General features: G+C 41.2%; 1 protein-coding gene across 1 annotated transcript in view; it reads left to right on the forward strand.

Annotated features, from left to right (window-relative positions):
- LNX2 (ligand of numb-protein X 2) overlaps positions 1 to 22,830 on the forward strand; it is an 88,173-nt gene that overhangs the window by 53,496 nt on the left and 11,847 nt on the right. The window contains exons 3-8 of the mRNA XM_052650082.1: positions 1,047 to 1,273; positions 2,716 to 2,915; positions 6,552 to 6,920; positions 9,039 to 9,179; positions 14,781 to 14,958; positions 20,200 to 20,431. Of these exons, the coding sequence (XP_052506042.1) occupies positions 1,047 to 1,273; positions 2,716 to 2,915; positions 6,552 to 6,920; positions 9,039 to 9,179; positions 14,781 to 14,958; positions 20,200 to 20,431 (1,347 nt within the window). The remainder of the gene's footprint in view (positions 1 to 1,046; positions 1,274 to 2,715; positions 2,916 to 6,551; positions 6,921 to 9,038; positions 9,180 to 14,780; positions 14,959 to 20,199; positions 20,432 to 22,830) is intronic.

Genomic DNA, 22,830 nt, shown 5'->3' on the forward strand with positions numbered 1-22,830 from the left:
TTTTTTAAGAATGCTGTCATTGAAAGGCTGCAGGCCTGAACACAAGACTGTCGTCCACCCTGCCCCACCTTTTCTAAACTTCTTCCCCCAGCAGGAGAGTCGGTGGGGTCTGTGGAGTCGTGTCAGGGTCTGGGACTGTGTGCCTGGCTCTCTCCTTCACAGATGCCCGACTCCTCCTGCTCACTCCTCAGACGGCATTCATTATACATCCTGTGTCTTGTCGAGGCGTCAGGTGGAAAAGAGCTGGCACCTTGCAGCATTTCCAGCGTGTGTATAAGTTTCTTTAAATGTTTAAACAAGCATGTATCTGCCTCCTTTGTTTGCCTGAATAAGTCAAAACAAGCCAGGTAACAGTTCTTATTTCTTGGTACTTATGGAAGTTTCCCCAGAACTTAGAAATACATTTTAAGTTTCATAGCGTACCTGTAATTCCCCTGTTGCAGCTTTGCTTTTACAAACCAGGAGGTATGTTTTCACCTGCTTCCCTGTCTGTCATAAAGTAGGTAGTCTGAGCCTTGGCTGAGCTTCCTGCAGCTGGTGAAGCTTCATGTGGATCTCTGCTCCTAGCGGGTGAGGTGCAGTGTTGGTTGCAAGAGCAGAGAGGCCAGCAGTGCTCAGGGTCTGAGGCAGGGTGCCGGCGGCATGTGGAGAAAGGTGCTCGTTCCCACTACTGCGGTTCAGCCGTCTACCTGTGAAAAGGGGGATTAACTGGAGCCTCAGGACAACCCTCACAGGGCAGAGACTACTGTAGTGCTGTATACTGGGTATGTACTAATATATTCCTAAACACAGCTTCTTACTGAAGTATTCTTTGAGATATACCAAATCCTTGTTTGTACAGATGCCTTGTTTTAAATTTGCTGCATGGAGTGGTAAGAACTTAGTTTCTGTGGAAATTAAGATCAGAATTATGTACTTCTTGCGGGTACTTCTAGGTGCTTTTTGCATAGAAGCCTTTGCCGTTGTTTAGTTGTGGTACAAACTATTAGTCACCTTTTTTTTCCCCTTTCACACTGTCTGGAAACCACCCCCTGTTGTCTTTCTAGATGCCCTGGAGCTTCTCATCGGAGAGCTGCCCTAGAGAAACGGAAAACTAGTAAGACTCAGATGGAGATTGAGAATGAAAATGGAACCACTGTCATAGACCTTCCAGCTGCTTTATCACCCGAAACGGACTGCTCAGGGCGGACCCTGACATCGGCATCCCTTCCCTCCTGGACGGAGGAGCCCGGCCTGGACAACCCCGCCTTTGAGGAGAGCCTGGCTGGGGACAGTACGTGCCACCCCCGCCTCTGTTCTCCACCTTGTCTGAAATCAGGCGTTCCTTCCTTCCTTCCCACCTCTCCCCACTGCCCTCCCACATGTGTTGTTTTCCTCTCTAAACAGTTAACTTTGAGATATGGTTCACATACCACAGAAGTCACCCATTTAGGGGTACAGTTCTAACAGTTTGCAGCTTAGAAGCAGGACATGGACCTTAGCCCGAGAAAGGGGACCTTTCCACTCCCTCTTATATTCAGTCCAAGATTCACTGGTTGTTAAACTGCTTCTTATTGTGTTTGTGTTCAAACATTTGCTTATCACTTCTTGACTAAGAAAACAATATCAAGAGCAACGAAAATAATGACCCCGATTAAGTGCCTCTTGTGTCAGGCTCCGTGCCAGACCCTCTCCATCCACTAACTGACCCAAAACCTGTGTCAGTGCCGTGAGGAGGCTGTATCAGGGAGAGTCTGGAGAGTGCTCGGTCAGCATGTGCGGCCAGAGAAGGACTGGGTGTGTCCCTGACACCGAGGCCACTCCTCTGCTGCGATGCTCTGGTGGCCCCCTCGACTCCCGCCCGCTAGGAAAGCCTATAGTCGTAGCTCCTAGGCATAGCTTGGTGGTTGGCCCTGGGTATTTACTTTTAAATACTTAAATTAAATTACTTTTAAATATACTTTTCTTGAAGAAGTTCCTACAAATTCAGATTTTGCTCGCAATAGCCATAACCCATTTTTAAGACGCTCCCTTTCTCAGGGCCTATATGACTTCCCTCTTACCCCTGTGGTGACCACATACCAGAACTGTCTTTTCTTTATACTACTGTGCACTGTTGAGATTTGTTCCACCCTCCAGGGACTTCCTTCATAGCTCAGTTGGTAAAGAATCTTCCTGCAATGCAGGAGACCCTGGTTCAGTTCCTGGGTCAGGAAGATCTGCTGGAGAAGGGATAGGCTACCCACTCCAGTATTCTTGGGCTCCCCTTGTGGCTCAGCTGGTAAAGAATCCGCCTGCAATGCGGGAGACCTGGGTTCAATCCCTGGGTTGGAAAGACTCCCTGGAGAAGGAAAAGGCAACCAACTCCAGTATTCTGGCCTATACAGTCCATGGGGTCGCAGAGTCGGACACAAGTGAGTGACTTTCACGCATACCACCCTCCAGACTGTCTCATCAGTTAGGATGAGGTGATGTTCTCTTAATACAGTTTCCAGATCTCTGTGTCACCCCTCATGATCTGATACATAGTAGCTGGTTGCAATAATTTACTGATCACCTTTAGGAGAAGAAATGTTTAGATAATCTTAACACACAGATATTGTTTGTCATTCTGTTTTCTTATCCAGTGGTATTGCATAGCTGTTAATGTAATATGACTTCTTTGCCTGAAGATAATCAAGATATAAAATGTTGTTTCTCTTTCCATCTATTTTTCTCTCACTTTTAACTTGGCAGCCACACCACAACCACTTAGCTTACCAGAAGGTGAAATCACCACCATCGAAATCCACCGGTCTAATCCTTTTATTCGGCTAGGAATTAGTATTGTGGGTGGCAATGAAACGCCACTGATTAACATTGTCATCCAGGAAGTCTACCGTGATGGGGTGATCGCCAAAGACGGACGCCTCCTTGCTGGAGACCAGATTCTTCAGGTACTTGTTTTAATTCCTCTGTCAACTTGGCGCTTTCTCGTTCTTACTCATGAGATTAGAACAACATTGTGGTACTGTGGGACCTGAGTTGTATGTAAGTAAGTTTTGCTGTTTCTATATGCAAAGTGTGTCAGAATTTGTTAGCAATTTCTCGCCTTTCCCAAGAGCTGGCTTAGGACAGGTGGTGTTTTCTTAGCCTTAGGCCTGAGAGGAGAGGGAGGTGAGGCTTCTGTGTGGGATGAAGTTCCAGCCTGGCCCACTGTGCTGGCTTGTCCACCTTCGTCCTTCCAGTTCTGCTTAGCCTTTCTCCCCTCTCCTTTGTGAGCCACTGACCACCTTCATTGCTCCATTCATTACTTGGCACATCAGGACAGTGCACTGCGTAAGTGGACTTGTCTTTTCTGTGTGACCGCAGCCACCCTGATGGAGTGGATGTGGCTCTAACATTCTGCCAGGCATAGCCACCTCCTTTATTGAAGTAAACCTGGAACCTCTAGGAATTTCCCCACCCCTAGGTGTATGCTGCCCCTCAGGTATGTTATCCCCACTATAACGCTTGGACCCCAAACCCTTAGCATGGCTGATACAGACGGAACTTCCCAGCAGGGTTTTGTTAGAAATACTAAGAAGAAACAGGGTACAGGAAGCGTCACCAGTCCTGGTTATATAAACTCAGCTTCTTGACTGTGCAGTGTTTACCAGTAAGCTCATTCTTCACTGCACAGCTGTGATTGCTCTCACCTTATGACATTAGTCTCTAGCTGTACGAGGCTGGCAAAACCTGTGGGTACCTCACCTGTACTCCCAGCCCCGAAGGCTGGGTCCGCGGGTTGCCCCCACATCCTGACACGCGGGCGGTTCAGGAAAAGAAAAGAGCCCAGCTGCCCTTTTCTGCAGCTCATATATTGTCTTATTTTGGTCCCGTTTTCTCCAACTGCCAGCCATTCTGTTAATAAGTGTACATGGGTTTTTCTGTTTTCTTTTTTGCCAATAGTGATATACTAGCATTAGGTATTCTTTTTCTAAATTTTAAAGGTAAAAATAAATACTTTGTTTTCATTTGCATTTGTTTGATTACAACTGAGGTTAAATAGTTTTTTAGGCTTTGTTAGCTAATATAGTTGGGCAGTAGACTTTTTACTCTTCTGTTTTAGTGAATTGTGTTAAGTAATATAACTGAATCCTTATAACTCAACATTACAGTTATCTGAAATTATTGACTATATTTTTTGAAAATTTACTCAAAGCTGTATACATTTACATTATAGAAATTCCAAGGCTCTGTTGTTTATGGAGGCATAATACTAATAACTCTAGTGATAGTCATCTGAAATCCAGTTTAAGGATTCAAATTGGTAACAAAAGTATGAACACATAACCTGATTAATGAATTCGAAAGAATCTCTGCTACTGTGGGCCCTGACTTCTGCTTAGCCTCTTGGCTGGTTGTGCTGGAACCAGTAAGTAAAGCCACACCCCTCACCCACATGTGGAGTATTAATGGTCACTCAGAAGTGAATACTGGGAAAGGAGGCTGCTTGGAATTTGTTACTATCTGGTTATCTCCATCTTTGCATGAGCTACATAAATAATACATGGAGCCCAATTTGAAAATACACGAGAGTTGTGAAGATGGTATATTTATAGAGCAAAGAGCTCTAAGCCTGTGCTTTTATTTTAGCAAACTTTTTGCAGCAACAGGTGTGGCTTTGGTTTTCCCACATTAAACACACCTTCTTCTGCTACATAGATTCTTTGACTAGGAGACCCATATACCTTCAGGGCCTTTTGTGATGCAGCCTTTGGAGCAGTTGGAAGAAAAAAAATACTGCTGGTATAAATTATATCAGTGTCACAATGAAAGATAATACAACTTTTAAGAGCATTATGAAGAATGAGTGTTCTCAGTTGGAGTTATCATCAATGATTGAAGCATGTTCAGTTTTAAAGGAAAATAACTACACCCATGTGTTGATTGAAAGTGAAGTGAAAGTTTGAGTCGCTCAGTTATGTCCAACTCTTTGTGACCCCAGGGACTGTAGCCTGCCTGGCTCCTCTGTCCATGGGGTTCCCCAGAATACTGGAGTGGGTTGCCATGATCTTCTCCAGGGGATCTTCCCGACCCAGGGATCAAACCCGGGTCTCTTGCACTGCAGGCAGAGTCTTTACTGTCTGAGCCACCAGAGAAGAAGCCCCGTGTGTTGATTATACTGGTACAAAGCACATTTAACCAAAATGGTAGAGTTTACTCTTCTGGCACTGCTTTTACAAAGCCTAGAAACAATAATTTATTTGGTCTCTTCTTTCTCTGCATTTTTCCAGCAACCACACATTTATGAGGGAAAACCTTTTTCCCTTGTGGGATATTCCACACCTACTGCTCAAGGCTAGTTAAGATGCTATATGCTTTCACATGGCTACGACTGGGTTTCGGCCAGAGTCATGTGATATCTGAATGCAAGAAAGACAAATGTGAGCTGAGAGCTAGGTGGCTCTTAGCTGAATAGACAGAAAGGATGGTTTTTGATTCATGGATCCATGGCTGACTAGTCTTTTTAGACACTGCTTTAATTATGTACTTGATCCCGTTATAAAGTGTTCTTATTGAGGGCTTGGGTGGCTACCAAATGCACAAAAGGCTCAGATTTGGGAGAATAGCAAGTTTGTGTACGATACCTATGAATTTGATTGAAGTTTTAAAGACATCAACAGGCCAAAATCAGCAAAATTTCAAGGTAATAGTGTTCAGAACTATCAACCCTAGAGTAACAGGAAGTGGGGAAGCCTTGCTTCATGTAGATTAACATGAAAAAAATGTAAGGAGTTCAGGTGATCACAGCTACCTCAGCCAGAGCCTGTCACTGCTATTCAGAGCCTTGTCCCCCTCGCTGTTGCGTTGGGTTGGGAGCAGCTCTCACTGTGAAAAACTCAAGAGCTGTGCTAATCTCCTCCCATTGGGTAAACAACTGGAACTGGGTGTATTTTCTTAGTGATGTTACATGTCCAAGGATCAGTCACTGTACTTATTTCAGAGTTAAAAAGTTTAATAAGTGTTCTGTGAGTACTAAATTATGCTTATGTTTGTTAGATACATTACACTTGTGAGCCAAAGAATTAGAGTGAAATTATGATTATCTGCTTTAAAGTAACTCACTCATCTGAAATAAGATACATTTGGAATGCGCCAGTTTCCTTAAGTTTATTTTCTCTAACTTAAGTGGATTTCATTTGATCAAGCAAACTTGTAATCCAGTAGACCTTCCGTTTCTGTTTGACTAGAGCTAGTCTTTCATCACCCCTTGTCATACCTGATGTTGACTAGTTAGGCTCATCCTGACTCGGTGGAGTAGATAGTGGTAAACACATTTTACACATGAGACACTCACGCAAACAAGCTCTGAAATCCACCACAGGTTATCCAGCTATCATTAAAGGCTGTGAATTGAACTACCAATCTCTACATACTGCTCTTCATTTTAAGTTAATTTTAGGAAGTCTGTCTTTTAGAATGTCTTTGTAAAGTGTTCTTTGTAAATAATGACTGTATATGTTTTTCACAAGGTTGGTCTCCTTTAGAAATGTTACACATTTCCACAACTTGGGAAAATAAGAGTCGTCCTAATGCTTTCTTTACAGGTCAACAACTACAACATCAGCAGCGTGTCACACAACTATGCCCGGGCCGTGCTATCGCAGCCCTGCAGCACTCTGCAGCTCACCGTGCTTCGCGAGAGGCGCTTCGGAAGCCGCATGCACGGCCACCCCGAGGGCAGCTCGCCCCGGGAGGAAGTCTTCCCAGTGGTGCTGCACAAGCGCGACTCTGCTGAGCAGCTAGGCATCAAACTCGTGCGCAGAACCGACGAGCCGGGAGTCTTCATCCTTGACCTGTTGGAAGGGGGGCTGGCGGCCCAGGACGGTCGGCTGAGCAGCAACGACCGGGTGCTGGCTATCAATGGCCACGACCTGAAGCACGGGACGCCCGAGCTGGCTGCCCAGATCATCCAGGTGAGCCCTGCCCACGCCCACTGCGCTTGCCCAGTCTCCCCTTGGAGCTCAATGTGTGTTCCCAACAGCAGGTAACAGTGATTGGTCCAGGGTGGTGCAACGTCACCTCACCATCCAGCCACGCCACCTGAATTCTTCCATACTGTCTAATCCATGCTAGTCCTGCCTCTTCCCAGCTGATCTACACCCCCATGACCCCTTCTAGGTGGGCTGTTTCTAAAGGCCCTTTGGTGCAGGTGGCCGGTGGTGGTGTCCACAGTTCACATGTGGACTTGTGGGAGCAGCAAGACCCCAGGGGCTGTAGTCACCAAGGGTGTGACTCACCTGGTCTCTCCACTCCCCTGCACTTCTCAGTCCATAAAAATAGGGGAAGGTAACTTACTATTCAGAGTATCTCTATAGTGCCTTTTTTAAAAAATATAATATTTTCTGGAAGTAGGTTGTCATTATTAGAGAAAAGAAATGTGTTTTCAGTAACAGCATCAAAACAGATGAGTTAAAAACCAGAGAAGATCTTTAGGTTCTAGGATGCCATGGCATCTAAGGGGGAGTGGGGAAGGGAGGGGGCTTCCCACAGCCTTACAGAAAGGTAAAGCAAAATGGGTTTTTTTAAGGAGGCACAACACATATTGCAGTGGAAACCAAGCATCTGTTAATTGAATATCTGAAATTAAGATAGGTTGATAGTCATGAAATATGTATATGTACATAGAATCAAATAACATGACGTTTTAAGACTAAGAAAACCCAGGTTTTGCTCCCCCTTTGACCTACTCCCCCCCCCCCCTTTTTTTCCCCCACTTTTTGGTTAAATGTAGCCTTCAGGAAACACACGCACAGCCATACTGCACTGAGAGGAGTTTCAGGCATTGGTCTTATTTCATAGACTTCAAGCTTAAAGAAATAGAATGCCTTGACATTCCCTCACATCAGAGGCAGCACTCAGGGCACCAGGGGCTATACCTGTGGGTTGCATCAGCTGCTGTACTGCTGAGAACAGTTTATCTTGTGTGGGGGGGGAGTTAACCCAGTTTGGAAATTTGTTAAAGGAAATGAGTGAGTTGGATAGGCTTTTTGAAGTGAGAAGTCAGTTCATTAAGATAGCCAAGAAGAGAGCAATATATATTGACTATGTCTCAGGCAGTGTTCTAAATTTCTAACCAAAATGTGGAAAATAAAGTTACACAGGTAGAAAACACACTTAAAATTTTTCATCAGTAATTCATTTATTTGGATTTTTATAATTTAAATAGTTACATCATATTTTGTGTTGTGATTTTTTTTCTCCCAAGGCATAGAAAACTCAAGTTGCTCAATTTAAGTTTCTTTTTGAGAAAAATGAATGGGTTTGACCCCTGGGTTGGCAAGATCCCCTGGAGAATTCCATGGGCAGAGGAGCCTGGCAGGCTACAGTTCGTGTGGTCACAAAGAGTCAGACACAACTGAGCAACTTTCACTTTCAATAATCTTATTGAGGATTGTAAAAATAGATTCTGTGTCTAAAATGGAAATAAAATACCGAAGATAAAATATTGAAAATATGTTAAAATTGAATTTGCACTAAACACTGCAGGCGATGTCAACATTGTTTGGAGAACATCCTTACAAACTCCTGAGTGTGTATGTCCACAGACAGACACACATTTATACAACACATGCACTTACCTTGTAAGTTCTGAATTTGCAGCTTTGTGTCTGCAGTATGTTGTGAACATCCTAACTATGAAAGTAAGTGTAGAACTGTGTCCTGATCTTCACCAGCTGGTTGACTCCGTCATCTCCTATTGACAGACTTGCATGTTTTGTTTTCATTTTAAAAGAAAGTTACGCTTCAAGAAGTCCTGGGGAGGAAGAACACCTTCCTCCCCTGGGGAGGTGGACTGCTCTGCCTGGGTTGTTGGGGAGGGGGGTCTGGGGAGGGTCTGTCCAAGAGCTGTGTGTGTATTTCAGCGGCAGACACCTTGAACCACAAGCTCACAAGACCAGCTCCCTTCCTCCTACCACCAGGCACTTGCAGCCACCCCAGGCAAGGTGCTGGCGCAGTGATGGGAAGTACTTGTGCTCTGCGAAATGAGAAACATCGGTAATGACTGGTGGCTGTGTCTGTATTTCCTCCAGGCCAGCGGGGAGAGGGTGAGTTTAACAATTGCCAGACCAGGGAAACCCCAGCCTGGAAGCACTGTCCGAGAAGCAGGAACTCAGAGCAGCAGCCAGCACCACGCACAGACGCTGCCTTACAGTAGACCCAGCTCGCATAAGGTGAGGCGCTTTGCTCATGGTTCTGAATTCATCCACCCTCCAAGGATAAGTCATTACAAGCTGGTGACACTTGAATGAGGGCTGTGCGCTCCTGGAGAAGGTGCACAGAAGTGTTTGTGCAGTGTGTGCGTCCTGCCACCTTGGAGAGTGCCTGTCTCAGTCCCTCAGTCAGTAGTTTCTTGGTGGGGAAGGCCTCCTGCCAGGTGATTAATGAGAAGTAATTGTCCAGAAAAATCTTTGGTTTGTTTAGTTCTGTTTGAAAGTGGGACTTAACTTGCTCATTTAAATGAAAAGTTTACATAATTGAAAAGGCATAATGAAGACAATGATTGACAGCCTGTACTTAGCAACTGTAGGTAGCTTGCCTAAAACAGAATTACATGTGAATATTAAACACATAACTCATAAATTTTGACAGCTACATGTATAGCATATATAATTTTATCTGCTAGAACAGGAAGACTATTCTAGAATAGGAAGACTACCCTAAATCTTCTTAAAATTCCTGTATGTTTTATCCCTGCTTCTTCAGTATTTCACTGGTTTTATAACATATTCCAAGGTCTTTTACTTGTGCTGAGAATTTTGATACTGTCTCACTGAAGTTGCAGAAATTTAAAGAGGGTTTGTAGTTCCTTCTTGCTAAATGAGCTTCCACAGTCAATCTCTTTAAGTAAAATTAAATTTCTTTACTAAACAAAAACATCTGTTGGTCTGCTTAAAACCACAGGAAGTTCCCTGTGTGTTCAAATGACTTCTTAGTGTAAGGAGAGTATTTGAGAGAATACTTACCTTTGGAATGTCACAGGGACCCTGAGAAAAGCACCCCTTAACAGCAGAAGTATTTTTGGCCTGTCAGGTGTATCTGGTTTCCTAACTTAAGTACAGACTTGTCACTGGTTTCTGGTTTAGTTAATACTTGTAAGAAATTGTACCCACAGGCTCGTTCTCATTTCTGAACTGAAATTGAAGTATATGAAGGAAACCTGTAATTTCACCTTCATGATGATGACTATGAAAAAGGACTTACTGTTTTTAATAGGAATTTCAAATAGTTGTTTCATATGGCTTGTCCTTGCTTTATGCATATAATGTATATTCCTAAAGAATCATAAGGCAAAAATAGGTTACTGAATCAATTTTTGAATTTTACATCATTGAATTTTACGGTAATTTGAGATGTGAGTGTCTGAACATAATTTTAAGACACTTAAAAAACTGTACTTGGTCATTCCAACATTCATATAGAAAACTCTGCTTATTTTATTTGGGGCAAATATTTTTTTCTCTTAACTCTCCTGTTAACTCTGTTGTCTTTAATGTTACATGACAACTGACTGATGCATTTGAAAAGACCCTGATGCTGAGAAAAATTGAAGGCGGGAAGAGAAGGGGATGACAGAGGATGAGATGGTTGGATGGCATCACCGACTCAATGGACAAGAGTTTGAGTAAACTCCAGGAGTTGGTGATGGACAGGGAGGCCCGGCGTGCTGTGGTCCATGGTATCGCAGAGTCAGACATGACTGAGCAACTGAACTGAACTTACATGACAACATTTTAAATAGAATAAGTTTAGCATTACTGTGTACTCTGCAAATCTGATTGGTTAGAACAACCACATGAAATCTACTTTTAAGTGTTAGCTATTTACTACTAAAATACTACATTTGTTATATAAAATCCTGATTTGGAAAAAGGGTCTCCTAGGGAAGACAAACACAAATTCACCCAAAAAAAACCCGTTCAGATGATTATAATCATTGTAAAATCACGGCATACATGAGCCTACTACTAGGCCTCTAAGTAGCTGCTTAGATAAACATTTGTATGATTTAGTACTTTAATTGAAGTATACTGAGTATAATCTTTAAAGTTTGGTTTGGTTCCATTCCCAAGGAGAAATTGTATATCTGAGCCCTCTAGACAACTAAAATAACTAATTGATTAAATACCTGAAAGCCAAAATTGCTTGTAAATACACTCAAGACTACTGAATTTACAGGAGTTGTCTTAATAAAGTGGGTTTTGTCCATTTTTGAAGGATACTAAGATGGATTTCATACCTTTAAACAGGCTTAAGACGTTTCCAAGTTTTCTACTAGGTCATAACAAAATAAGGTTCATGACATTGTACAGGAGACAGGGATCAAGACCATCCCTATGGAAAAGAAATGCAAAAAAGCAAAATGGCTGTCTGGGGAGGCCTTACAAATAGCTGTGAAAAGAAGAGGCGAAAAGCAAAGATATAAGCATCTGAATGCAGAGTTCCAAAGAATAGCAAGAAGAGGAGAAGAAAGCCTTCTTCAGCGATCAGTGCAAAGAAATCGAGGAAAACAACAGAATGGGAAAGACTAGAGATCTCTTCAAGAAAATTAGAGAATCCAAGGGAACATTTCATGCAAAGATGGGCTCGATAAAGGACAGAAATTGTCTGGACCTAACAGAAGCAGAAGATATTAAGAGGTGGCAAGAATACACAGAAGAACTGTACAAAAAAGATCTTCACGACCCAGATAATCATGATGATGTGATCACTAATCTAGAGCCAGACATCTTGGAATGTGAAGTCAAGTGGGCCTTAGAAAGCATCATTACGAACAAAGCTAGTGGAGGTGATGGAATTCCAGTTGAGCTATTTCAAATGCTGAAAGATGATGTTGTGAAAGTGCTGCACTCAATATGCCAGCAGGAAAACTCAGCAGGGCCACAGGACTGGAAAAAGTCAGTTTTCATTCCAACTCCAAAGAAAGGCAATGGCAAAGAATGCTCAAACTACCGCACAATTGCACTCATCTCACATGCTAGTAAAGTAATGCTCAAAATTCTCCAAGCCAGACCTCAGCAATACGTGAACCATGAACTCCCTGATGTTCAAGCTGGTTTTAGAAAAGGCAGAGGAACCAGAGATCAATTTGCCAACATCCACTGGATCATGGAAAAAGCAAGAGAGTTCCAGAAAAACATCTATTTCTGCTTTATTGACTATGCCAAAGCCTTTGACTGTGTGGATCACAATAAACTGTGGAAAATTCTGAAAGAGATGGGAATACCAGACCACCTGACCTGCCTCTTGAGAAATCTGTATGCAGATCAGGAAGCAGCAGTTAGAACTGGACATGGAAGAACAGACTGGTTCCAAATAGGAAAAGGAGTATGTCAAGGCTGTATATTGTCACCCTGCTTATTTAACTTATATGCAGAGTACATCATGAGAAACGCTGGACTGGAAGAAACACAAGCTGGAATCAAGATTGCCAGGAGAAATATCAACAAACTCAGATATGCAGATGACACCACCCTTATGGCAGAAAGTGAAGAGGAACTCAAAAGCCTCTTGATGAAAGTGAAAGAGGAGAGTGAAAAAGTTGGCCTATAGCTCAACATTCAGAAAACGAAGATCATGGCATCTAGTCCCATCACTTCATGGGAAATAGATGGGGAAACAGTAGAAACAGTGTCAGACTTTATTTTGGGGAGCTCCAAAATCACTGCAGATGGTGACTGCAGCCATGAAATTAAAAGATGCTTACTCCTTGGAAGAAAAGTTATGACCAACCTAGATAGCATATTCAAAAGCAGACAGTACTTTGCCAACAAAGGTCCGTCTAGTCAAGGCTATGGTTTTTCCAGTGGTCATGTATGGATGTGAGAGTTGGACTGTGAAGAAGGCTGAACGCCGAAGAATTGATGCGTTTGAACTGTGGTGTTGGAGAAGACTCTCGAGAGTCCCTTGGACTGCAAGGAGATCCAACCAGTCCATTCTGAAGGAGATCAACCCTGGGATTTCTTTGGAAGGAATGATGCTAAAGCTGAAGCTCCAGTACTTTGGACACCTCATGCGAAGAGCTGACTCATTGGAAAAGACTCTGATGCTGGGAGGGATTAGGGGCAGGAGGAGAAGGAGATGACCCAGGATGAGATGGCTGGATGGCATCACGGACTCGATGGACCTGAGTCTGAGTGAACTCCAGGAGTTGGTGATGGACAGGGAGGCCTGGTGTGCTGCGATTCATGGGGTTGCAAAGAGTTGGACACAACTGAGCGACTGAACTGAACTGAACTGAGGAGTGCTAGGCAGTTCTTGCAAGTAGCTCCCTTAAATAAAATTTCAAGAGTTATATGTGTTCTAGGATCAGAGAAAGGGAGATGGGCCTGCAGTTTCAGGGGCTGGATTAACAGATATGTACATGTCAGTGCTTTCAAATCATGTCATTAAAGGAGTGCTACAATTCTGTAACCAGAAACTCATATTTCTGTTGTTAATAATGTTAATTCTTACCTGCATTTTCTCATAGTTGATAAGTGTTGGAAACCTTCTTACGTTAGCTTTCCCTGTGGGACGGTAGTGGTGTGGTGTGGGTGCACATCATATGTGCACATGTTCATATATTTGCATCTGCTCAAGTGTCTGTGCAGGGGCTTAAAGAGCTGTATGATTTGGGACAAGTTACAAGAGCTGAGCTGTTCCTCATCTATAAAAGGGGGGCGCCAATAGTACACTTACTTTGAAGACCACAGTGAGGATTAAATTAAATAATGTACATAGTGCTCCCCTGCTGGCTCAGTGGTAAAGAATCTGCCTGCTAATGCAGGAGACACGGGTTTGATCCCTGATCTGAGAAGATCCCATGTGCCACTAAGCCTGTGTACCACAGCTGTTGAGCCTGTGCTCTGCAACAAGAGAAACCACCACAATGAGAAGCTCCTGCACCATAATGAAGAATAGCCCCCACTTGCCACAACTAAAGAAAAGCCTGTGTAGCAGTGAAGACCCAGCACAGCCAAAAACAAGTAAACTTTAAAAATAATGCATAAAAGCCATGAGCTTTGCACATAGTAAGCCTTCAGTATTGTTTGAATATTCCTATTATATATGTACCTTGATTTTATTGAATTCTATTTTCAAAAGAAAACTGGTTATCAAGAGTATCTCAGTAATAAGTAACAGTAACAGATGTCAATAAAAATAGCTTTTCCTTGAGAATATAGTTTGTTGGGGATTTATTTCCCTGTCATTAACTTCAAAAATTCAATTATTTTATATCCTTTTAGTTTTTCGTAAAACATTTGAAGGTAGATTTGCATCTGCTTCATGACTGAGTGCTCTGATAACCTTTGTAAGTCAGAATCAGAAGATAAGTATGTAGTTTTTTTGTTTTTGGCAGTTAGTAAAATCCATACTTTAATACTACTGTCAACTTTTCTCTCGAAGAATATAAGAGAAAAATGGAAGTAAAATTAATTGGCTTCTCTTCAGGATCTTAAAATTCAAGTGCATTATTTACTTTTGTAGATTGATCCGACCTGGGAGCTCATGGTAACTATATACAAATGATGAGCTTGTTTTACTTGGACTTGCCTGTGTCAGCAGCCCTGAGTGTTTCAGTTACATGTAGTCATGTGAAGAGACAGTAGTCCAGAGTTTGCCATTGTGATCCACAGGGTTCCTGTGCCTGTGAAGAACTGTGTATTACTTTCAATTCTATAGTGATTTTTTTTAATGCCTTTATAATTGCCATGTAAGTTTTTACTTCAGCTGTCTTTACTTTGCCTATATATATTATTCATTATCCAATAAGTTTTTCTTCTCACATTTAGGATATTGCCCAGTGTGTTACATGCCAAGAAAAACACATTACTATAAAGAAAGAACCACAGGAGTCCCTTGGGATGACAGTAGCTGGAGGCCGAGGAAGTAAGAGTGGGGAACTGCCTATCTTTGTGACCAGTGTTCCACCTCATGGCTGCCTTGCACGTGATGGCAGAATCAAGAGAGGTAAGCTAGGGGCTTGGACAGTTTCACCACATCTCTCAAATTCAGCTCGCGTTCTTACAAATAAGAATATCTAACAAAGTTTACTATTAAGCATAGCTTCTTAAAATATCCCTTGCATCAAGAATCCTGGGCTCTGGGATCTAATGCCTGATGATCTGAGATGGAACTGATGTAATAATAGAAATAAAGTGCATAGTAAATGTAATGTGCTTGAATCATCCCCTGCCCCCAATCCCAGTGGAAAAATTGTCTTGCGTGAAACTGGTCCCTGGTGCCAGAAAGACTGGGGACCACTGCTTTACATATGGAAGCATAAAGCCTCTATAAGGTTAGAAAAATTCCTAAGTAAAGGGAAATTGCTGGAGCTTAATAATGGTTCTGTTACTTTCTGTTACTCAGACTGTTGGGTTACTTTTATGTTGGAAAAGATCCTCTAAGAGGTTTATGTTCCCAGCATTATGGCAGACTAGATACTTGGAAAGATTATCTCTCTTGATTTTACTAACTGCCAGCAGAAATATACTTGCTGACTATTAAAGTGTCTGAGTGGGAGGAAGCTCACAGAAGAGGTTGAGCAGAAGATAAACTTAGTAAAAAGGTAGTGGTTTTAGGGATTAATTCATTCACAATTTCACAACCCCTATCAATACTACTAGAGAAGGAAATGGTAACCCACTCCCATTTTCTTGCCTGGGAAATCCCATAGACAGAAGGAGCCTATAGTCCATGGGGGTCACAAGATTTCAACATGACTTAGCAACTAAACAGTCAATACTATATAATTTGTATGGGGGGTGGTAGTTGTAAAAATAGCATTCTCAATATATTTGGTTTGTTTCATATGGAAAAGTAAACCTTAAAAGCTATTTTCCAAAAGTGAAGTTGGAGCCCTACCTTACACCATATATAAAAATTAACTGATCCAAGACCTAAATGTAAGAGGTAAACTTTTAGAGGAAAACCAAATGTAAATCCTCATGGCTTTGATTAGGCAATAGATTAATCAATGGTTATCTTAGATATGATACCAAAAACACAAGCAGTAAAAACAAAAACAGTAGAAAAGATCAATGAAACTAAAAGCTTGTTCTTTGAAAATATGAACAAAATTGATAAACTTTTTTCCAGGCTCAGCAGGAAAAAATGGAGAGGGCCTAAATCAGTAAAATTAGAAATGAGAAAGACGTTAACAGCCAACATCACAGATATACAAATACAAAGGACTTTAGAGACTGCACTAGCAACTATAAGCCAATAAGATGGACAACCTAGGAGAAATGGACAAATTCTTAAGAGAAGTACAATTTCCTGTGACTGAACCAGGGTGATATAGAATATATGAACAGACCGATTACAGGTACTGAAATTCAATGTCAGAAAAAAACTCCCAATAAATAAAAGTCTATTACCAAGTGACTTCATAGGAGAATTCTGTCAAACATTTAGACAAGAGTTAGGACCTGTTCTTCAGAAATTATTACAAATAACTGCAGAGGAAGAAACACTCCCAAACTCAGTATAGCCACTGTCACCCTGATACTAAAACCAGACAAAAATACCACAAAAAAATAAAAATTACAGACCAGTATCACTAATGAACATAGACTCAAAAGTCCTCAACAAAACACTAGCAAATTGAACCCAACAATACATTTAAAGGATCATATACTATGATCAAGTGAGATTTATACCATGGGTACAAGGATTTTTCAATATCTGCAAATCAATCAGGGTGATACACATTAACAAACTGAACAATAGAAACTATATGATCATCTCAGTAAATGTAGAACAAACTTTTGACAAAATGTAACATCGATTTATGATAAAAAAAAACTTTCCAGAAAATGAGCATAGGGGGAACCTACCTCAACATAATAAAGACCATATGTGACAGAACCAAAGCTAACAGATTCAATGGTGAAAAGCTGGAAGCATTCTGTCTAAAATTAGGAACAAGACATGGTTGTCCACTCTTACCATTTTTATTGAATATAGTTTTGAAAATCCAGGCTACAACAGTCTGATAGAAGGACTCTAAATTGGAAAAGAAGTAAAACTCACTTTTTGCAGATGACATATTAATATTTATAAAGTCCTAAACATGCTACCAGAAAACTACTGGAGTAGTTTTCAGTGAATTCAGTAGAGTAGCAGGATACAAAATTAGTGCGTAGAAATCTGTTGCAATTCTATACACTAACAATGAAAGACAAAAAGAGAAGGGAACAATCCCATTTACCATCACATCAAAAAGAATAAAATACCCAAGAATAAACCTACCTAACGAGTTTCCCTGGTGGCTCAGACAGTAAAAAATCTTCCTGCAATGCAGGTGGCCAGGGTTCAATCCCTGGGTTGGGAAGATCCCCTGGAGAAGGGAATGGCAACCCACTCCAGTATTCTTGCTTGGGAAATCACATGGACAGAGAAGGTTGGCACACTACAGTCCGTGGGATTATAAAGAGTCAGACACAACTGAGTGAATAACACTTTCACTGTTCAAGGAGGCAAAAACCCTGTACTCTAAAAGCCATAAGATGCTGATGACAGAAATCAAAAATGAGACAGATGGAGAGATGGATACCATATTCTTTGATTTGGAAGAATCAGTATTGTCAAAATAAAGGAGTTTATTTATTTTCAGATTCAGTGCAATTCCTATCAGATTACCAGTGGCATTTTTCACAGAACTAGAACAAAAAACTAAAAATTTGGAAACATAAAATATCTGGAATAGCTAAAGCAACCTTGAGAAAAAAGCAGAGCTGGAGGAATCAGGCTGCCTGAACTCAGACAATACTACAAAGGTACAGTAATCAAAACAGCATGACACTGGCACAGAAGAGAAATATAGATCAATGAAACAGGACAGCCCAGAAATAAATGCTACAGTCAATTAATTACACACCTATAGTCAGTTACAAAGGAGGGAAAAATATACACTGGAGAAAAGACAGTCTCATCAGTAAGTGGTGCTTGGAAAACTGGACAGCTACATGTAAAAGAATGAATTGAGAACATTCTCTAACACCATATATAGAAATAAACTCAAAATGAGTTAAAGACTAAATGTAAGACTGGATACTATAAAACTCCTAGAGGAAAACATAGGCAGAACACTGATGAAAACTGAAGCAATGTCTGGATCCGTCTCCTGCAGTAATGGTAATAAAAACAAAAAACAATTGAGATCTAATTAAATTTAAAAGATTTGCACAGCAAAGGAAACCATAAACGAAACAGACTACCTACAGAATGGGAGGAAATATTTGCAAACGATGCAGCCAACAAGGGGTTAATCTCCAAAATATACAAACAGCTCAGATATCAAAAACAAAACAAAACAATCAAAAAACAGGCAAACGATCTAAACAGATATTTCTCCAAAGAAGACATTAGATCGCCAAAAGGCATGTGAAAAGATGCTCAAGATCTATGTATTTATATGTATATATAAAACTGAATCACTGCTGTACACCTGAAACTAACATGACATAGTAAATCAACTAAAAATCTAAAACAGTAAACTGAACTTTATCAAAATCACAGATTTTTGTGCTGCAAAGGATACATCATTAAAGTGAAAACCCACAGAATCGAAGAAAATGTCTATAAATCATGTATCTGATGAAGGGCTTGTATCTAGAGTACTTATAGAACCCTTATAACTCAATAATAAGAGATAAACCAATATTAAAATGGGTAAAGGATCTGAATAGTCATTACTCCCAAGAAGACACACAAATGGCCAATAATCATTTGAAAAGATGCTCAGTGACACTAGTTATTAGGGAAATGCAAATTCATCACTAGGATGAATATAGTTTAAAAAGACAATAGCAAACATTGGCAAGGATGAAAAGAAACTGACTTCTAATTTGCCAGCAAGAATACAGAATGGTACGATTGTTTTGTTAAACAGTTTAGCAGTTCTTTCAAAAGTTAAACAGTTATCACATGACCCAGCAATTCCATTCCTAGAAAAATGAAAACATATGTTCACAAAAAATGTGTCCATGAAGGTTTATAGCAGCACTTTCCATAATAGCCAAAAAGGAAAAACATCCCAAATGTCCATTTACTGGTGAATGGATGAAGAGAATGTGATTCATCCATACAATGGAATATTAATTAGCCATAAAAAAGAATGACGTATTACCACATTCTATTGTATAGTAGAAATGAATCTTGGAAACATGCTAAGTAAAAGAAGCCAGTCACAAAAGACTACATGATTCCATATATATGAAATATCCAAATTATATCTATATGTCTACATATCTATCTTTAGAGATAGAAAATAGATTAGTAGTTGTTTAAGACTAGTGGTATGAGGTTTTGGAAGTGATAATAAAAATGTTCTCAAAATGACATGTGATTGTTGTACATCTCTGACCATAAGACCATAAAATTACAGACTTTAATTGAATGGTATATGAATTATATCTTTATAAGGCTGTCTTTTTAAAGTTATTCATTCTGTTGAGGAATTTGAGGTAATTTTATTTGTTTATATATATATATATTTTAAATTTTCTACAAAGAGAATGTTTTGCTTTAATAATCTAAAAAATGATGAATTGGGAGAGGATTACTGTGGACTTTCTTAGTACAAATGTTTGTGCTTCTTATAGAACTAATCCTTTCCTTCCTAACCTTTTATATAAGCTGCATTGCTGTTTTTCATTATATTACTCAGCGTAGCAACAGACACTGTTTTTCTTCCTCAAGCAGGACACGTTCGAATAATGAATTTCGTTTGTGTTGGCCTAAGGATACCCTCTGTACATACTCTGATAAGTTTGCACTGTGTGAGCTATGTAGAGGTGTCTAGATGTATAAAACTGTATAAATATAAACTAGAATGTATTAAAAATCCATTTCTAAGGGCAAAAGATCAAATCATTTTCTTAATTGGAAGGAACTGTAGATAGAGAAATGACAGTGTCCAGGGCCTGTCCGCTGCTACACCAGCGCTGACAATGTGAACCCAACTGAATCCCACAGCCACAACTTTTCCTGAATATTACTACATTAAAAAATTTTTTTTGAATTGTTTGGGAGTATTCTCTGTGAACTGGATTTTTCCTCAGTATTCTAGAATTATAAAGAAGAGAAAAATGGTCTTTTATCTCATTGGAGGTTTTGGACCTAACCTTTGATTAGTTTACAGATAGTAGGATTCATAGGGAAGTAACCACTTGGTAACTCATTTTCCTTGTTTCTTCATTTGAACAGGTGACATCTTGTTGAACATCAATGGCATTGATTTGACCAATTTAAGCCACAGTGAGGCTGTGGCTATGCTGAAGGCCAGTGCCACATCCCCCACAGTGGCCCTGAAAGCGCTGGAGGTGCAGGTGGTGGAGGAGGCTACCCAGGGCCTGGACGAGCCACTCAGCGCCGTCAGTGAGAACGAGTACGATGCCAGCTGGTCCCCGTCGTGGGTCATGTGGCTTGGGCTGCCCAGGTGCTGAGGCTTTTCTGTTATTTTATGGAAAATTATCATTACAGCCTTTATCAGGGTGTAGCACAGCAAGTTAATGAGGAAGGAAAGAGGCTTTGGTTAGATAAAAGTAACAAACCACTCCAGTGTTCTTGTCTAGAGAATCCTGTGGACAGAGGAGCCTGGAGGGCTGCCATCTATGGGGTCTCACAGAGTCGGATACAACTAAAGCGACTTAGCATGCATGCATGCATGCATTGGAGAAGAAAATGGCAACCCACTCCAGTATTTTTGCCAGGAGAATCCCAGGGATGGAGGAGCCTGGTGGGCTGCCATCTATGGGGTCACATGCATGTGTTGAAGAAGGAAATGGCAACCCACTCCAGTATTCTTGCCTGGAGAATCCCAGGGACGGAGGAGCCTGGTGGGTTGCCATCTATGGGGTCGCACAGAGTCGGACACGACTGAAGCGACTGAAGTTGCAGCAGCAGCAACTTCAAATCAGGTCAGTTTTTCTTCGTGCTCGTGCTCAGTCACTAAGTTGTGTGCGACACTTTGTGACCCCATTGGTTGTAGACCAGGCTCCTCTGTCCATGGGATTTCCCAGGCAAGACTAATGGAGTGGGTTGCTATTTCCTTCTCCAGGGGAACTTCTCGACCCTGGGAACAAACACATGTCTCCTGCATTGGTAGGCAGATACTTTACCACTGAGCCACTTAGGAAGCCCCCAGTTTTTCTTAGGTTATTATAGTCAAAAAAGGTAAATTTAACAATAAGAACTAAGCTGAAGAGATTTACATATGCTTATAAAAATGACCCCTACTAGAGGCTCCCACGTGGGCCGCTGTGAGAGTGGGCATTCAGTCTCCTGCTCAGAAGACTCTCCTTTACCAGCCTTCACTCTGACACGCTGCTGGGAGGTGCTGACACGTGCTACTAGAGGCTCCCATGTGGGCCGCCGTGAGAGTGGGCGTTCATTTTCCTTGCTCAGAGGACTGTCCTTTACCTTCACTCTGACATATGCTGGGAGTCAGGTATATTCTCCACTGGGAAAACCAGGTCAAAGTGTCTTCCTGTCCCAGAGCTGTTCTAAAAGCCCTTTCTTAATCCTTTTAACTCTTCCTTAAAAGGAATGTAAAACAGTTTTTATTGGACATAGAGAGTCTGTAGGCCAAATCACTGATGTTCACAAGTACGTGCTCTTAACCCCTGTTACAAAGAGGTAACAGCTGATCAGCCAGGACATTCTGCAGCTGGTTAGTGTCTGGTCATGAGACGTTTGGGACCTCCAGACCATGGCTGTGTGGCTTGGTACTGAGGTAGGGAGGATGCCCATTACATTATCATCTTTGTTTCCGGCTCAGTTTAGGTTCTTACTGTAGAGAAGAATACTGAAACTGAATTATGACAGAACATTCTTTTAACCCAGTGTGAAAATGATCGATTCGTTAAGTAGTAAGAATGTACCAGTTTCTGAGCCATCTGGTTTCATTTGGAATAAATCACTAATAATTAGCATTTATATGGTGCTGTATGGTTTATAAAGTATTTTCACATAAAGAATAACAGAAAAAAGCAAGAACGTTATTGAACTTAGTTTGTTAATTTAATTTTCTGACTTGTCCTCTTGGTTAAAAGGAAAAGGGAAAAAAAGAAGGCCCAAAATTGTAATAGAATTACTGTTACAGGGACCTATAGGGCTCTTGTGGAGAGAGATTTTTTTTTTTTTTACAACAGAAATGATTAACTGCTTTATAGGTTTATTCCAAGTACCAAAAGTGATCTTTTCCCCCATTAAAAAGTCAACATAGCTATAAATGCTTGCTTTTCAATTCCTGCAGACATGCCATCTAAGTTGTGAGGTGTTGGCCCTGAGAAGGAGCCTAACTGATTATAAACGCTCATCCCAAAAGTCTTTGTGTGAAGTTGCGCCCTCATGCTGAGCAGTTCTGCACAGGTACTCCCCACCTCTGCCTCTGGACAGGACAGGACCAGTGAAGTCCTGGAGAAACACCCCTGCTACTTGTAGTTCTCCTTTTGTGTTATCCCAGGCTAGTTTTGGGGTCAGCACTTCTTCCTGTGTTCAGAGCATTTTCTGATGTGCCAGGAACAGTAACAAAGATTTTAGGTAAGAAATACACAATATAGTACAAGGCAGTCAACAGATTCAATGCAGTGTCTATCAATGGCATTTTTCACAGAACTAGAACAAAAAGTTTTAAAATTCGTATGGAAACACAAAGGCCTCAAATAGCCAGAGCAATCCTGAGAATGAAAAACAGATAAGTGGTTGGGATGGTGGAGCAGAAGGACCTGAAGCTCACCTTCTCCCACAAGCGCATCAAAAATGCATCTGCGCATGGAATGAGTCTCACAGAGTGCCTGCTAGATGTTGGCAGACGACCTCAGACAGCTGAAAGGG

The sequence above is a fragment of the Budorcas taxicolor genome, chromosome 12 (genome assembly GCF_023091745.1).
Source record: "Budorcas taxicolor isolate Tak-1 chromosome 12, Takin1.1, whole genome shotgun sequence".
NCBI classification, from domain to species: domain Eukaryota; kingdom Metazoa; phylum Chordata; class Mammalia; order Artiodactyla; family Bovidae; genus Budorcas; species Budorcas taxicolor.